This window comes from Chinchilla lanigera, unplaced genomic scaffold (assembly GCF_000276665.1).
Source record: "Chinchilla lanigera isolate Chin_1 unplaced genomic scaffold, ChiLan1.0 scaffold00073, whole genome shotgun sequence".
In the NCBI taxonomy this organism is placed as follows: Eukaryota; Metazoa; Chordata; class Mammalia; order Rodentia; family Chinchillidae; genus Chinchilla; species Chinchilla lanigera.
Genome location: NW_004955474.1, coordinates 6,997,728 through 7,014,840, shown reverse-complemented (window position 1 = coordinate 7,014,840; position 17,113 = coordinate 6,997,728). Strand labels below are relative to the sequence as shown.

The 17,113-nt window shown below is 47.8% G+C and overlaps 1 protein-coding gene and 1 long non-coding RNA gene across 2 annotated transcripts in view; one reads left to right on the top strand and one right to left on the bottom strand.

The window, feature by feature from the left end:
* The window catches only part of Lonp2 (lon peptidase 2, peroxisomal), a 92,638-nt gene that overhangs the window by 69,168 nt on the left and 6,357 nt on the right, over positions 1–17,113 (top strand). The window contains exon 12 of the mRNA XM_005401402.2: positions 9,985–10,127. Coding sequence (XP_005401459.1) covers positions 9,985–10,127 — 143 coding nt within the window. The remainder of the gene's footprint in view (positions 1–9,984; positions 10,128–17,113) is intronic.
* Positions 7,171–15,028, bottom strand: LOC106146340. The gene is made up of 3 exons (XR_001230732.1): positions 13,895–15,028; positions 11,313–11,417; positions 7,171–7,918 (listed from the first exon to the last, which is right to left on the bottom strand). It is a non-coding gene; the product is annotated as an uncharacterized LOC106146340 (long non-coding RNA).

Below are 17,113 nucleotides of genomic sequence, written 5' to 3'. Positions count from 1 at the left end.
AGAAGAAAGGGGAGAGAGGAAGGAAGGGAGGAAGTGAAACCAACTGGACACAGCGGTGGCGAACCTATGGCACGCGTGTTGCAGAGGGCTGTTTATTACCAGGGAAAACGCTAAAAGGTTCAGCATCACTAAACCATGGCCCTGTGTCTTACTGAAGGTTGCACTCCATCAATGTGAGGTGAGTTGCTGTGGTGGTTACCTCTCAGACTAAATGCCACTCTGGAATAGTGGGAAGTGGGATTAGAAAGGTAACTTCCACTCTGTTGTGGTAGATCTTGAGTGAAACTGTTAGAAATGTGGAAATTGCTTAATTTATGATGAAAAACACACAAATGTTGAAGTTACAAGTGATGCAGTCACACACCACATAATGACATTTTGGTCAGTGATGGACTGCATATATAATGATAGCTCTGTAAGATTATAGTAGAGCTAAGCAATTCCCATCGCCTCGTGATGTAGCATAGTTCACTGCTCACGTGTCGGTGGCAATGCGGTTATGAAAGTATAGCACCATGGGAAACAGCGAGGTAGACTGTAGGGATAGGCAGCGGGTGTGGGGGTGGGGAGAGGGAAGAAGGGGAAGTGAAAGGACCAACACGTGATACAGGTGATGGAGATAGATCAGTTCCCCACGATGAATCTATTTGTTATGTATCACAAACGTACACTAATAAAAAAGGGAGGAGCATCGTCATAGAAGGTGGTGCCTGCCTGTAATCTCAGCTACTTGGGAGGCTGAGGAAAAAGCCTCACAGGTTTACGGCCAGCCTGGGCAACTTAGCAAGACTGTTCGCAACTGAAAAATACAAAGGCCTGGGGCTGCAGTTCAGTGGTAGAATGCTTGACCAGCATGTGCAAGGCTCGGAATTCAATCCCCAGTATTGTCAAAAAATAAATAAACCATTCTAGGAGAGGAGGGACTTTTTAAAAACAAATGAATCTGATGCTGGCAAAATAAAAGGAGGGGAGAAGGGAGGGGAAAAAAAGCATTGAGGTGTGTTGTGTGCGTGTACCAGTGCCCTACAACGGATGTAGTCATTATGTAATGCAAATGTGTACTAATGCAAATGGCTGTGTTACACCAGCAGGAGCCCCGCACATCTCACCTTGTCTCGAGTGTGACAAGACACCGCCACGGTGAGCGACTGAGACCAGCTAGGTTTAAGTCCCCTCTCCGACATTTGCACCTCAGTGACTAGTGCGTTTCTCAGAATACAGCCCAGCTGTTAAGAGACACATCGCTGTAACTAGAGGAGCCATTTACATTCATTTCAAGGAGTAAGTAAAGTGAGCGGTAGAAAAGCTCAGCTAACAAATCAGTAAAATGTGACGATGCAGACAGGAAGACCAGTGCATAAAGTTTCTACTATATGGCAGACCCTACTCCAGATCATTTTACATGTATTTACTCCTTTAGTCTTCTAAGGGACAGCTGTCATTTCTAGGTTCATTTTGCGCATAACAGAACTAAGACACAGATGATGTTACGGTTTAGATCTAAAAGGTCCCCCAAAATTCTTATGTGTTTGGAAGGTGACTGGATCATGAGGATGCCATACCCATGATGAGCTCATAGCTGACTTCCTGTTACAAGGTGGGGCATGGCCAGAAGAGGTGGTAACTGGGGGCGTGGCCTGGGAAGGTGTGACTGCCCCCCCAGCTCCTCCCCTCTCTCTGTGCTTCCTGGTGACCACGGTGTGAGCAGCTTCCCCCGCCAGACCTTTGCACCAGGCCTTCCTGCCTCAGAACCAGCCAGGTGGACTGGACCCTCTAAAATTTGTGAGCCAAAACAAACCTGTCCTAGCTGGGCGCGCTGGAGCATGCCTGTAATCCCAGCACTCCGAAGGCTGAGGCAGGAGGATCCTTGTGAGTTCAAGACCTGCCTGGGCTACAAAGTGGGCTCAAGGCCAGCCTGAACTACATAGTGAGACCCTGTCTCAAGAAGAAAAAAAAAACCTGTCCTTTAAGTTGTGCCTGTGAGATATTACATCTCAGTAACAAGAAAAATGACTAAGATAAGTACATAACTTGCCCAGAGTTTACAACGAGTAAAAATTACAGTCAAGAGTCTAACCTAAGGAGACAGATTCTGAGTCTAAACTTAGTAGCTATACTATATTTTCATTATTCTGTATCCCTTATCCCTATAATAACAAATTTGAAGGATAGGTACTATTTTCTTGATTTCAGATGAAGAAATAGAAGCTTTAAAAGGTTAAGGAAACAAGTAATCTAAAAAGGAAATTAAGAAAGCAATTACATTTACAATAGCACCCAGAAGAATTAAATACTCAGGAATAAATCTAACCAAGAAGGTGAGAGATTTATCCCCTGAACTATAATACATTGCTAACGATAAAGAGGACATTAGGTAAGTGGAAAGATAATCCATGTTCATGGATAGGAAGACTTAACATTGTTAGGATGCCAGAACTATGCAGAGTATCTACAGATTCAATACAGTGCCCTTCAAATTCCAACATCTTCTTTCAAATAAATAAAACAGACAGTTTCCAGATTCATATGAAATCTCAAGAAACACCAAGTAGCCGAGCATGGTGGCATGCTCCTGTAATCCCAGTTCTCAAGAGGCTGAGTCAGGAGGATCGCTGTGAGTTTGAGGCCAGCCTGGGCTACACAGTAAGTTCAAGGCAGCCTGGAACTACACAGTGAGACCTTGTCTCAAGAAACCACAAAAAAAAAAAAAAAAAAATTTAAAAAGATACATTGTCAAGGAGGGCAGCTGCAAGTTTCCAAGAGAGAAACCCTCACAGTCAGGGTGAGAGATTGGGGTTTTTATGAGGGTTTTAGCATATAGGATCCATGCAGCAGTTGTCACTTTATCTAAAGGGTGTCTTTTCCTGGATCATTTAGCACCTTGCAGAGCTTCCTGGACAGCTGTATTTCCAGCACCGCTCTCCTCTGACCGCAGAGGGTCATTAGCTTTGAGCAAGGAGAAGACAAGGTGGTCTGTGCGTGTCTTGTAGAGAAGGTGGGTCGGGACTCTGGGAGGAATGAGTGGGCCTGGCGTCAGAGGTCCGTTGCTGCCTTGCACTGGCCTGAGGGCAGGACGTCTTTAACCACCACGCCTACGTGACAGGCTCTCGTCCCTTTTGTTGCCAGTAGGCAGCTCGCACAGTATCCATACAGTGGGAAGATTGTTTGATGGTGCAGAGCTTGTGCTAGAGATGACGGAGACGTGGTGTAGAGAGTGGTGATGGTCATAACACCAGTGTGAATGCAGTTAACTGCAGAAACTGAGTTGTACTCTGCAAATGGGTAAAATACTATTATGTTACATATATTTTAATGAAAGCAGCTTTCAAAAAAGGAGGCTGAAGAGCATTCCCAGAGTCACACAGTTTCTAAGTGAAAGAGCGAGACTTCAGCCCGGGCCATCCAACTCCCAGGCTGTTAGGGGCGGGTGGAGGGTGCTTGTGGCTCTGCAGGGTACTTTGGGCCTCTTCTGTAACGTAGGAGTACTGAGAATGGGAGAGCCCGTGTTTTTTATCTAAAGTGACCTGTTATGTCTGTCCTAAGCCCTAAATTTTTAACATCAAAATATATCAGTTACTTTTTGTAGTTAAGAGTTGGCTACTTCAGAAATCTACCAGTGTTTACAAACAAGTGTTTTTGTGCATTATGAAAGGATAATTTTTTTTTCTGTACCGGAAATCGAACTCAGGACCTTGCACTTGCCAGGCAGGCGCTTATGCTGCTGAGCTATATCCCTGGCCCCTAAAGGATAATTTTTAATGATAAAATCATTACTAGCATACAAATAAAAACAATGTGTCAAAGATGTTAATAATTTATCAGTTAATGACAGAGCCAAAATCCAAAAACCAGACATAATTGTAGGTAATCAGCAGTGCTGAAATGAGTTTGGGAGGAGAAGCAAAACCTGCTCCTTAGGGAAAGAGAACTCAAATGTACCTGTCTTGGACAAAATTCATTTTTATTGCTATGGCCAAGAAACATTTGCATTGTTAAGAGTTGCATACAACTTACAGATCTGAAAGGTTGAGGACAGGCAGTAAATCACGGCACCAGAAAGGTCCACCATATGATATGAGATCTGTTTGTTCATTTCCAGGTCTTTTACAGTGACAGCAGTGATGAAGGAAATCATTTGTAATACCAGTTATGTTGATCATTTGAAATAACTTTCATATTCCCTGTCTTTTTTACTGTCCACAGCCTCTCTGTTGCTCAAGCTGGGCTTGAATTCCTGGGTTTAAGGAATCCTCCTGCCTCAGCTTCTTGAGTAGCTGGGACTATAAGTATCTGCCACTGCCCTTGGCTCAGATAATCTAAACTTGAAATTTGCCATCAGTTGACCTTGCCTTGTCAAGGAACTCCTGAGCCACACAGCTTTTCTCTGCTGGACTGCAGACTGAGGCAGAGCTGTCCCTGGCTGAGTCAGGAATCCTGATACCACCTGTGGTTGCCATGGAGTTTGTTCTTCTCCCTGGGTGTGTTTCCTGGGGCATGAAACAGAAGATGGTTCAAGAGCCAACATCTAGAGTATGACAGTGAAGCTGGGCGCAGTGGCACACGCCTGTAATCTCAGCGGTGGGGAGGCTGAGGCAGGAGGATTGTCCCGAGTTTGAGAACAGCCTGGGCTGCAAATTGAGCTCAAGGCCAGCCTGAACTGCATAGGGAGACCCTGTCTCAAAAAGACAGGAAAAAAAGAAGTATGCCAGTGGAACTGAGCAGTTTTTAATAGGCAAGCAGTTCTGTTCTTGTGTAGGACTTATAATTTAATTCACTGTGTAAAGATGATTACATTATTTCCTTAGCTTTGTTTGTTGGAGACGAATAGAGAGTGCTTGTTAAAAAATATGTCAAAACATGATGTTATCTAAACAGTGGGCCAAATCTTTGAGTTTCTGCCCAGCTTCGAGTTTTATGTGTTGTAGTTCTGTCCTATGCTTCTTGAATTCACGGTTCTGCCTCAGAACCCAATGTCAGTCTTCCGTACCATCAGGTCAGAAGCAGGAACGGGTACTCTGTGGACAGCACTGCCCGTTGTGGCGTCTGTTGTACTGCTGGCTGCAGTTCACAGTCTCCTCTACACCCGTCCTTTCCCTCCATCCCTGCCCCAGCAGGTGGCAAGGACCTGCTTTTTGTGATAGAAAACTTCCTTTATGGTCTAGAAGAAAGGGTTCCTGTTATCCCCCGACACCCCACCTGCCACCGCATGCCAAAAACCCTAGCGTTGGGATCGTGGAACTAAGGGTGAAGGTTGAGCTGTGCTTCAGGCTGCACAAGGGCGGGAGGGGAAGAAGCATGACCCTGACTTCCTGTCTCCTGGGAGACCTGGGCTAAATGGGTCCCCGCCTCATGCTGGGGAACTGCTACAGGTGCTGAGGTTTTCCGTTCTCCTGTCCTCTCCACTACTGTTACTTGGCTGGATCACCTGCAGTGGACACAGCTTTGCCAGAAGACTGAGTCAAAGGACAAGGGATTTTTTTTCTTAACACAGCTACTGGAATTTCCTGAGGTCTTGCACCCCCAGGTCCCCTCCTTACGACCCTCTCTCCCCACTTCCTGCAGTGGTTCAGCAGCTCTGGGACCTCGTTCATTGAAATCATGTTCTTGTGGCAAAGGAGAACTCACGCGTAGCAAACACGAGTCTCCCAGCGGCCGCCGCTCAGGGAAAGGCCGGTCCTTTCTCTCGGGGAGTTGATACGTGGGGAGGCCCTGCTCATGGGGCTGCTCTGGGCGCAGGGCTGGGCCCGAGGTAGCCTCGGACCAGGTATCAGGACAGCAGGCCCGCTGCAGTTGCTCCTCCCACCTTCAGCCCATTTCATCCAAGTGAAAACATACTCCAAGCGGGGTCAAGTGAAGCTGACTTAATCTAATTTAACATTTTATTTTTCCATGTCCTTTCTTTTTGTCCTCTCCTTAATAGCACTTTATAAAATGATACTTGATTACTTTTAAGAATATGCTTCTCAAACATTTGTAGAGAGAATTTAATAGGTAGCATTCATATTAAATATAATAGTACTGTCTAGCATAGGACCAGGTCCTGAGTCTTGATGTCTTTTGTTTCTTTCTTGTGTGTAAGTGATCTATACAGTCCGAGCGGTTGTGTGACTGTGGGTCTGTTCCTGGTGTGCTCGTGTGTGATGCGGAGGGCACTGCGTTGTCTTCTGATGAACGGGCTGTGGCGTAGGAGTACGTGAGTCTCAGACGTCCACTAGTATTACTCCAAAGTGGAGCTCATAGGATAGCTCAGTTCTCCTCACCACTAAGTTCTCCCAGCACCTCTCTGAGGGTGCTGAAAGCCAGATACAGAGAGGTAAAGTGACTTTGTTTGAGGCCAACCGGGAAGCCAGAGCCAGGCTCGAAGGCTCTGGTTAGCGCTCGTGTAACGCTGATCTCGTGGCGCAGGGAATAATTGCCGTTAATGTTCTGGGCTGTGTCACTTTACCCGCACGCATGAGCGTGTGAGAGCGAGCTGTGCTGTGTGACATCCCATGCCCTCTTCTTTGCCCAGTTTAACCTCGTATCAAAAGAAGTTTTTCACCTTACTCAGAACACCTGGAAAGCGGTCTTAGCGACTGTGCAGTGCTCTTCTCAGGGATGTGCGCGCCCGCGCACTTCACCGTGTTCCCGCTGCTGCGTGTTGCGGTGAGGCTCAGTTCTGACCGGGTAGCACCTCTGTAAGAAACTCCACACAGGGACTCACATATTTTTGCTTATGTCCTTAAGGATAATTTGCTACAAAAAAGAATCACTGAGTCTGAGATGATGAATATTAGGAATGCTCCCAGTGTATTGCCAGATTGCTTTACTGAAGGACAGAAACAGTTTATATTTCCACAAGCAAAACTTTGAGAAGATATTTGTATTTCCTCATGTCCTTTTTTTTTATCTTACCAGTAGTAGGTATTGAACTCGGGACCTTCACACGGAACTACATCTTTAGCCCTTTTTTTTTTTTTTTTTTTTTTTTTTGTCTTTTCTTCCAGTACCAGGAATCGAGCTCACGACCTTGCGCTTGCCAGGCAGGCGCTTTTGCCACTGAGCTAAATCCCCAGCCCCAGTCCTTTTTATTTTTCAGCCAGGATCTTGCTAAGTCACTAAGTTGCCAGGCTAAAGCTGAAACTTGAGATCCTCCTGCTTCAGCCTCCCACAGGGTTGTGGTCACAGCCTTGTGCCACCAAGCCTGCCTCATTCATACATATATATATAAAATTTTTTTTTTGAGACAGCATCTTATGTGATCCAGATTAGCCTTCAACTCAGGCTGGCCTCAAATTCACGCCAATTCTCCTGCCTCGGCCTTCTAGTGCTTGCACTCCAAGTGTGCACCCCCGTGCCCGGCTTCTTTGCTTTAACACTGACCTTTGTCATTTCTTACACTTCTTTGTTACTCCATTTGGGTAACAGAAGATGCCGTCTTGCTGTCATAACAGATTTCTCTGCATCTCGTGAAGTCATAGTCTTTACAGATGCGATTAGCCCTTTGTTAAGAACCACTCCTCTTGCCCAAGAGAAGAGCTTCAAGATGGGACAGTTCCGGGAGGAAAGGTTTGCAGGGCAGATCCACGCATTTGTTTTCCCTCACCTGAAAAAGTGCGTCCTGCTGGGGGCCGAGTGAGACAGACGCTGCTGCCTGCTCCGGGGCTGCGGTGGCCTGATGGGAGGGTGCGGAACTGCCGCTGAGCGTGTGGACGCGTGGACTCCGGGCTGCTCTGTCGCCTCCCTGTGCAGTGGTGTTTGCTGGTTCTCAGTTTTAAGGAGGAATCAGAGTGTGTTCTGTGAAAACACAGTGTTCCCTGGCCCTCGGGGAGCGCTGCCCAAGGTCTGGGAGATTGGTCTTAAAATCCAGCAGAGCCCTGTCTCTCTCCCAGTTATTCACTGGCATCATTTTCTTGACTGCAGCTTTCATTCTTGAGGCCTGTATTTTAATAATGGAACATTTTGAAGTGCAGATTAGTCCTGAGTTTATTGAATTTCTTGTAACAACTTCCCAGGGCCAACTTGCCATCTTTTGCATTATGAGGTCTAGTTGTACTAGAGGTACCCCTGCCCCTCGGGCTCGAAGCCCGATTCAGTACCACCCGGGGAAGGGATTGGATGTCCTGCAGCATCGGTTATGTAACTGTGGATTGGCTTTCACTGCCAGCCTGCTTCCTCCTGTGATAGTGAAACAAGGGCTGGCAGCAGTAATCGGATCTCGGGAAAGCTGCAGAGCCCCACAGCCTCTGCGTCCGCGGTTGCGTAGTGTGGCAACCTGAAGCTGGAGTGCTTTCTTGCCGTGCGTTAATTTTAATTAGCAACGACACCTGCCTCCTGGTCTGCGCTGGCTCTCCAGGCCGCTAACCTGATCACTGGAGTCTTTTCTCTGCCCGGATCTCCGACACTGCTCGGAACGCACTGCCAAGAGCAGCAGGCAGAAAATCTCCCATTTCCACAAGCCACAGAGTAACCCAAAACTGCTAGGTTTCCTGAAATGACTAGGTGCTATGAAAGAAGTTTAAAAGATGAGGGAAGACCTCTAGAATACGGTTGAGTCAGACCTTGAAAGATCAGGTAACATTGCAGGTATGACTGTGCAAACACGCGTAACTCAGGCCTTCACACTTGCAAAAAAGTACGTGGTTCCACTGTTCAGTCTGCAAAGAACTTTGCTAATTCTCACAAATAGCCCCGCAGGGAGTTTAGTGCACTGCAGAGCATAATTCGTTCTGTCAAGTGGCCATTAAGCAGCGAAAGTGCGACTTGCTGTGTTTTTCTGACAGATCACTTCTGCCTGGGTCTTAAAGAGGAACCCAGGACAGCCCCGGAGAGTACACCAGAGACCCTTCACCCTCCAGGGCTCCCCGGCTCACTGCTCATGCCCCAGCGTGTCTCCAGGACATTAGAGTCCCAAACCAGGGCTTGCTACTGCTCAACATAGTCAGTAATCACTTTTGGAAGGAAAGGAGTTAGTGAAAACAAATTCTTTTTAACTTTATGAGATACAAGAATAGACGAGAGAAAAAGAAAAAAAAAAGAGTGGAAAAATCATAGCAAAACCAAAATAAATTATGTAGATACAGTACCGTGGTAGGTAGCTGTGTGATTATTACGTCATTTGTTAACACATTCTGTCATCGCTTTCAGAAGGAAGTATGTAAAGACGGTGACAAAGGAAAGATTTCAGAATCCTTCATAAGATAGTAGAAGAAGAAGGAGGATGGCTGGCTGAGAAACTAAAAGAAAAGCAAGGCTAGCCATGTGGTGGAATAGCACCAAAGATTTTCTACATGTTTAAGGCCTCTACTCTTCTTTTTAGATTTCTGACCACCCCTCACATAATAGCTCTTTCCTCTCGAGCTGGAGTGGGAAGGGTAGAGAAGGCCGTCTGTAAGGTAGTGGGGTGCTGCTCCCTATGTCTAGGCTCAAACCCAGAGGAACGAAACGAACCGCCAGCGACAGCACCGTCACCGTCAGTGGGAAAGGAGACAGCCATCACACGGTCCCCCGCCCCGCCCAGCACTGCCAGTGAGGTTGCTGTACTAACAGATGATAGATAGCCTTAGAGTGGAGAGTCACACTTTCAAAAGAGCATCGCTCACCTGGGGCCTGTGACTTCCAGGCTCGCACTGTGCCCTTGTTCACTCCGTCAGGCCCCTTGAGCGGAGGGCGCCGAAAGAGTCAGCCCTGAGAGCGCCGCCGGACAGAGGGTGCACGCAGTGATCGGCTGCGTTTCCCTCTTCATTGCCAGTGAATGTGGTGGCTACAAGGACAGGAAGGTTGTGGGTGTCCTGGGTGCAGCCTCTCCTCCGGGGAGGTGGGGAATGAGTGCTCGTGAAGGAATGGGGGCTCCACCAGGGCCTCCACAGGGGCTCTGGAGCACCTCATCTGTGGCTTCACTAAATGCAAACGAGGAGCTGCACCGGAGCGGTCCCTCTGCTTCTGTCTGTGTTAACTGTCCACACACCTTTTAGAACTTCTGACTGATGTTTTTTTCTCTCTTAGGTTGCAGAGAACACATCTTAGAAGATGCCAAACCCGAGTCTATCAGCGACACTACCGACTTGGCTTTGCCACCTGAGATGCCAATCCTAATTGATTTCCACGCTTTGAAAGACATCCTGGGGCCCCCGATGTATGAAATGGAGGTGATCACTCTCAGTTCGCTCTTGGCGCTCCGGCTTTTTCTGGTGGCTGCTGAATGGGTGGAGGGAGATAGACTCGGGTATCTGCAGAGGCTGTTTTCTCCTAGGATTGGAAACTTGCTTCTTGTATGGTATGGCAGGACTCAGGGACCCTGGCTGCATCTTTTGGAAACCCACTCTTCTTATTTTGACATCCAGCGCCTGGAAGTGTTTTTTGTATTTTTTGCTTTGGGGGAGGGTGGGGCCAAGGTCTGACTGAGTTGTCCAGGCTGGCCTCACACTTGGCGTTCCTCCCACCTCAGCCTCCCAAGTAGCTGGAATTCCAGGCCTGTGCCACTGCCCAGCCTCCTGCTCCTTTTTAAAACAGTGTCTCTAGCCAGTAGGCTGAGGCAGGCTTGTAGCTTGGAGCCCAGCCTGGGCAATTTAGTGATTTAGCAAGATCCTCTCTCAGAAAAAAAAGTCTGAGGATGTAGTGCAGTGCAAAGGCCCTGGGTTCAGTTCCCACTGCACCGCCCAAAAAAGGATTTGTTTGTGTTCTTCAAGGGTTGGGGAGCGGTGGGAAATCCCCCCCAACACAAAGCATCTGAAAACGTGGGCATAGCTTCAGCTTTAGGCTGGAGCACAGCCCCGGGGCGCCCTTCAGGAGCCCGTGACCTCACTACTGGAGCCCCTTCTGAGTCCAGCCCACTGCCCGCTCTGCCTGGCCTCAGGGCTGAGCTGAGGCCCGCCTGGAGATGGGTTTTAGGGCGCGACAGTCAAGGGCCTCAGGAAATAGTTCATAGTGTGCAGAGAGGAGCGTCACAGGGCCATTACTAGAAAGGGTTTGCACTGTAGTACTGAATTTAGCTGCTCTGTTGCCTTCCCTTGCAGTTTAAGGTAAAAAGATTTGTAGAAAATGAATCTGATAAATTAACACGCTCACCTTGTTTATCTGTTTAAACTCTGAGCTGGTCACGAAAGCTAATGAGTCTTTCTGTAGCCCTCCAAGTTGCAGGAACACAATTTGTTTACTCTTTTAAAAACATGTTTTTACATAACTTACTTATTCTTGACAGTAAATCTGAACTTTGGCAATAGAATCAAAAGCACAACTTCGGTTGTTTGGATTCTTAAAATACTATGGATTTGTATTTTGAAGTGTTGAAAGTGCTTGAAGAAAACTTGGATTCAAAGAGGAAGGAGACCTACCTTAGGCCATGTACAGGGTCCGACTCCTGCGGGTCCGAGGGCCTCTGTCCCTGGGCCTTCCAGGATATGTGCATTCCAGCAGTTCTTTGCGAATTCAAACCATAGCTGCAAAGAAAAGTGAAGATGAAGAGTGGTTTCTGTTGCGTAACCCTTTTCTCCCAGCCATTTCTGCTGATGCTAGATTTGGAATCATCAGTGACATTCCTGGAGCTTTGGCCAAGAAAGAGCCAGAAGAACAGAAATGAGAACTTTCATAAACGCTGCTTAATGGCTCTCGTCGGTGTCGCTGGAGAAGAGAAGCTGATTTTATTTCCCTCCAGCAGCCACAGCTATTACATGTGACTTGTACCAGTGCAAACTGAAGAGGACTGCTGTGGTTTGGGGGATTTTGCAAGGGGGACAATACAATCCAGGGCACATATTCTATAAGATTATTTATAGTAGTCACCCAAAAATCATATACAGGAGAGTGCAGGAAATCTGTCCACACACTAAGACCAAGGAACCTTGACCAGCCAAGGGCCTGGATCCCACAAAATGTCCTGCACGAGTCCAGCTGAAGACCTAGAGCTCATCACAATCCCTCCCACAAGTCCAACTGGAGGCCCAGAGCCCATAATACTGTCTCATGCAGGCCTGTTTCACAGATCTGCGCTGGGAAGGCCCAAAGGTCAGTGGTGGATTCTAGAAAGTCTGTGCCAGTGGGATGAAGGATCTGTGCTAGCAGGCTGAGGGATCTGCCCTGGAGCCAGGAAGCAACGCTCAAAGTAAAAACCAGAGCCCCCTGAAAGGTGCCACAGCCATCCTCAGTGACAGTGAGGTCCCGAGCTCCTCCGATGATGAGGACAGCCGAGTTCCCCTCAGGAAAGCCAATGTGACAAGCTTCTCCAGGAGACTGAGTAGTGCACCATCTTCCCCTCCGGAGCCAGGAAGCGATGCTCCAGGTGAGAACCAGAGCTCCCCAAAGTGAACCGAAGCCGTTCTCAGCAACAAGGTCCCGAGCTTCTCGGAGGATGAAAACAGCCAAGTTCATCAGGAAAGCCAGCATGACAAGCTCCTCCAACAGAACCAACAGCTCTTTACAGCTTCCACCAGTTCCCAACAGCCTTTCTCTGCTCCCATCAGCCTTTTTAGTTCCCAGCAGCCTCTCTTCCCCTTCTCCAGGTCTGCCTCTTATGCTGCTGGCAGCAGTCCCCAGGCGGGCCTCCCACACCCAGCACCACACTCACTCAGTTCAGCTGGGGTTATAAGTTGACCCCCCGTTATCAGTCCACAACAGAGACTAATACCCATTTCGCCGTTTGTAGATGGGATCTTAGAGTCAAGGTCTGGTGCCTGTGTAGGCGGAAACTTTCGTTCCTCTTTTTTACCCTGCCGCCTGGGGTTTTTGTCTCTACCTGTGGTGTTCTGATGACAGCCAGCCACAAATTACCGGCCTGCACTCCGCCTTAACTTCTAAATCTACAAAAGTAAGATTTATGGGATACTTTTTTATTATCCAAGTGGGCTACCACAGTGCCTAGGAATCTTCCATCCTATACACAAGGGGAAGATCTTAAAGAGACTAAATAAAGTATCCAGAATCACATAAACAACAACCAGTAGAATCAGTATGCAGACCCGGGCGAGGTGGCTCCAGGCGCAGTGTTCCTTCCCCTCCTCCACAGCACAGCACCCCGTCAGACCAGGGCGGAACTGCTCTTTTTTGCCACAAGACAATGGCGGTGGTATATGGCAGGGTTTGTTTTCTTTTAAGAGCATCTTTTTTTAAAAAAATGGATTTCCACTTACGGTATATCCACTTTTCTTTTTCTTCCTCTCTTTTCCTTTCCTTTTTGTTGCTACTGGGACTTGAACCCGGATCCTGGTGCATGCTAGACAAGCAATCTACCCTGAACTACACCCCCAGGCCTTTCTATTTTGAGACAGAAAATTGGTAAGTTCTGAGGCTGATCTCAACCTTTCCGTCATCATGCCTCAGCCTCCCAGGTAGCTGGAATTGCAGTCATGCACCACGGTAGCCAGCTATAGTATATGTTTACAAAATACCCAGTTGTTTTTATGCTTCTAATTTGTATCCACACTTAATAACTCATTATGGTTATACCCTTTATTGTTCTTTACTTTCTGCAAAGATGTAGCTACAGAAACACATTCAGACCAGAAACCATTGCTCCCCTAGCGCACTGCCACACAGAGAGCGGGAAGGCACACTTCAGTAATGAGCCGCATCCCTTTAGAATTCTCTAGGCAGGTTGGAAAATAGGCTCAGGAACAGTCTAGATTTCAAATTTAGGAACAGTACAAGAGGTCACCTTTCAAATACCGTAGTTTCCTGCAGAAATAAGATCACTTAAACCCATTTCAAAAAATAATTGAATAAAAGGCCTCCCTGTGCTTTAAAAAAAAAAAAAAAGAAACAGGGATGAACAGAGCAGCCCATGTGGCCCAGCTTATCTGACGTAGCTCAGGGTGGCGCCAGCCCTGTCCTCGGAGGCGCCTGCTGACCACGAGCGCGGACCATCGCCCCTGCCCCACCGTGCCCTGCGCTCTCTCCGGTGGGGAACAAGAGCCCAGCTCACCTGTCTGCTGCAGAGCACGCACAGAGGTGGTCAGCAAAGAAAACCAGGCCAGTGGGGTTTTCCGTGAGGTTGCCCGAAGTGCCAAGGCACTGTGTGCCTGGCAGGGTCAGGGTTCTGCCGGTTGGTGACTCCAGCCTCCATTCATGTTTAAAGGGTCCCCCCTTGGGTTAAAACTTCAGTGTTGACGCCTGACTGTGGTGGAGCAACAGTCCTTTGCCAAAGGTCACTGCCCCTAAAAAGTGATAGGAGGAGGAGGACAGACCTTAGAGCATCCCGAATAGAATGCATTCAAGGGTGAACTGCAAGATTGTATCAGCATAGTTGCTTTGCAGGGCAGCAAAATCAGCTGCTAAAAATGGGCAACGAGAAAAAGAAAAAATAGGGAGGAAGCGTATGGGCAAGAATATAAACATTCACTGAATGCCCTGAAGAATCATGGCAGGGAGGAGCTTTTCCACCCCAGTGTGCCCCGCTGTGGGCTGCCCGCTGCTGCCCACCCGGCCTGCCCGGCCGCCTGCCCTCGGGACCTCGCGCTGTGTCCGGAAAGCTCCTGCTGGAAGCCTCTGAAAGCAGCTGCGCTGCGTCTTAGCAGGAGGAGAGTGAGGCTGGACAGGGTCATTCAGTGCCACTTTCATGATGCGACGGCGTAGATCCCAGCTCCACCGTCGCAGGGGAACAGAATCTGCCCTCGCCTTTTCTCAGCGCTACGAAAACACATCCACAACTAGAAGGAAATACTCACCGCACTCAGGCTTCAATCTCAGTACAGACTTTGAAGAGGCTGTCAGATAGATAGCTGCCTTGGTAACAACCTGCAAGGAGAATAAAAAGTGCCGTGAGCTATGAAAGAAACCAGATGGTTGGAAGACATCATATCAGAACAGTCCTGCATACATCACCTGCACCTCGCTCTCGCAGCTCGGGTTTCACGTCTAGCCTGGTACCACGCTTGTCCCTGGGAAGAAGGCTCCATTCCCCAGCACCTGCCAGCCCCTCCATTCTGATGCCTCCTGGCGTCTCTCTGCCCAGTGGACTCCTGCTCAGAAATATTTAAGACTAGCCAGATGTGGTGGCACACGCCTGTGATCCCAGCACTGAGGAATCTGAGGTGGGAGGGTCGCTGCAAGTTTGAGGCCAGCTTGGGCTACATAGTGAGTTCAAGGCCAGCCTGGGCTACACAGCAAGACTCTGCCTCAAAAAAAAAAAAAAAAAACAACTGCATCTCCTTCTCTCACATCTGCCCATCATGCCAGACAGGGGCCCCACTAAGCAGAAGGGAAGAGACGTGCAACATGGGCAGTCTTCTCAGATCTTCCCAAAACACCGGTGTCACTGAAGGGTTAAGAATACTATTATGTGTTAGGTGGCCATTCTAGGTCTTTTTTGTAGGTACAATAAATCTGACTGATTTTTATTACACATCTTAATTTAGAATCACTTTTACAGTCCTAGACAAAGAGATGACACAAATAAATATCAATTGTAAAACTTAGAGCCCCAAATATTGGCATATTCTTGGTCTAAAACTAGCCAAAGAGGCCAGGGATATAGCTCAGAGACACAAGTGCCTGCCTGGCAAGCTCAAGGCCCTGAGTTCAAGTCCCGGTATCAAAAAAAGAAAAAAAAAAAAAACACAAACAAAAAGTAGCCAAAGAGAAAGTAAAGATCAATAGTGACTCCAAGGAGCCATAAAGCCCACCACCTTCTGCCTACCTGGGACCAGTCCTTTCATAAATAACCTCAAAAGCATTTCATTCAAGGAACAGGGCAGGGAGAAAGATACCAGATTTCCAAATAGTACCAGACAAAGTCTTGCATGAGAAACAATCGCCAGGCCCACTCTTCGTACCTAGTTTCCTCTGAGCATTTTCAGAATGACTTTAGGGTACATTAAAAGCCCCATTCTAATCTTAACTAGGTTTTTCTTTAAGTATTTTAAGTGTTTCCTCTGTGTGCATATTTACCGTATTACTGGCACTAGGGGTAAATTGAGTAACAGTGAACTTGAGATACTCACATTCCATCTAATGGGGAAACTATGCTGAACTTCAAGCCTCGGCCTGTCGTGGCTCATATAACCAGAGACTCCACGGCCAGTAATGGGACTGCGAGCTCATAGGAAAGCACCGGCAGATACACACTGTTTTGAAATGATTGTGTGGAGTCGTGTTTTGAGGAAGGCAGTAGCCCTCAGCTTGTCCTGTATAAAGGGATGCCTATATAAGGCATGTGCATCTGTACTCCATCCTTTCTGAGGGAGAAACACAGGGGTCTGGATGCTGATTGTTCAGTTTTATTGCACAAACACATGCCCTCAAAGATTGTGACTCTGGGTCTGAGTTCTATACTTCCTGGAAAACGCCCACAGTCCTCTTTACAGACTCTCTGGGTTTGACAGTAACTTCATGTTATAGCCCCCCAGAGCCTCATGCGGTCATCAGTGGAGCTTTTGAGAAATGGCTGGATCTAGAGTGTGTGACACTGGTATCAGGGGTGTGTGATTACTAAATCAGTCTGCACATTGGTCTGGCATAGTTCTGGGTATGATTAAAGGTGCCCCACCCAGGGTGTGAGTGCTACCCACCCTAAGGGCTGGAGTACAAGGGACAGAAAGACGGCCCTTGCTTGTCGCTTGCTTGCTGCCTTCTGCCTGCCCTGCTGTGCCATGAACTGTTTCTCCTCTGCAGTGCTCCTCTACCACACCACCCTGAGTTGGAGCCAGCCAACAGTGCACTGAAACCTCTGCAAACTCTGAGCCACATAAACCTTTCCCCGTTTAACTTTGGTATCAGGTATTTTGTCGCAGCAGTGAAAAGAACAACTGAGACACGTCGGTTCTCCCACCTGTGGCTGTTGATGTGGATCACCCATATTTGCCGTTAGTCTCATTTTCAGGTTACCATCAGGACACTTCCTGTCAAGGCCTAATGGTGGTAGTGCGCCTGGATGCTTTGGGCGTGGCCTGTGTACTCACCTGTCCCATGCCCCTCCTGGCCACTTCCAGCACATGGAGAGTGTTGAAGGCCGGCCTGCTTTCTGGAGGCCGCATGGGAAGCGAGGATCTTGCTGCTGCCTCTGGGTGTCCTTTCAGTACTGTTCTGACAAACAAGTTTTGAGGATTCAGCTGTAAGAAAATGATTATTCTTGTTACAGCTAACAAAACTGTGCCAAGTAGCTTTTTGTGTTAAATTGAAGCTGCTTTGGTGTATTGAGAATTAT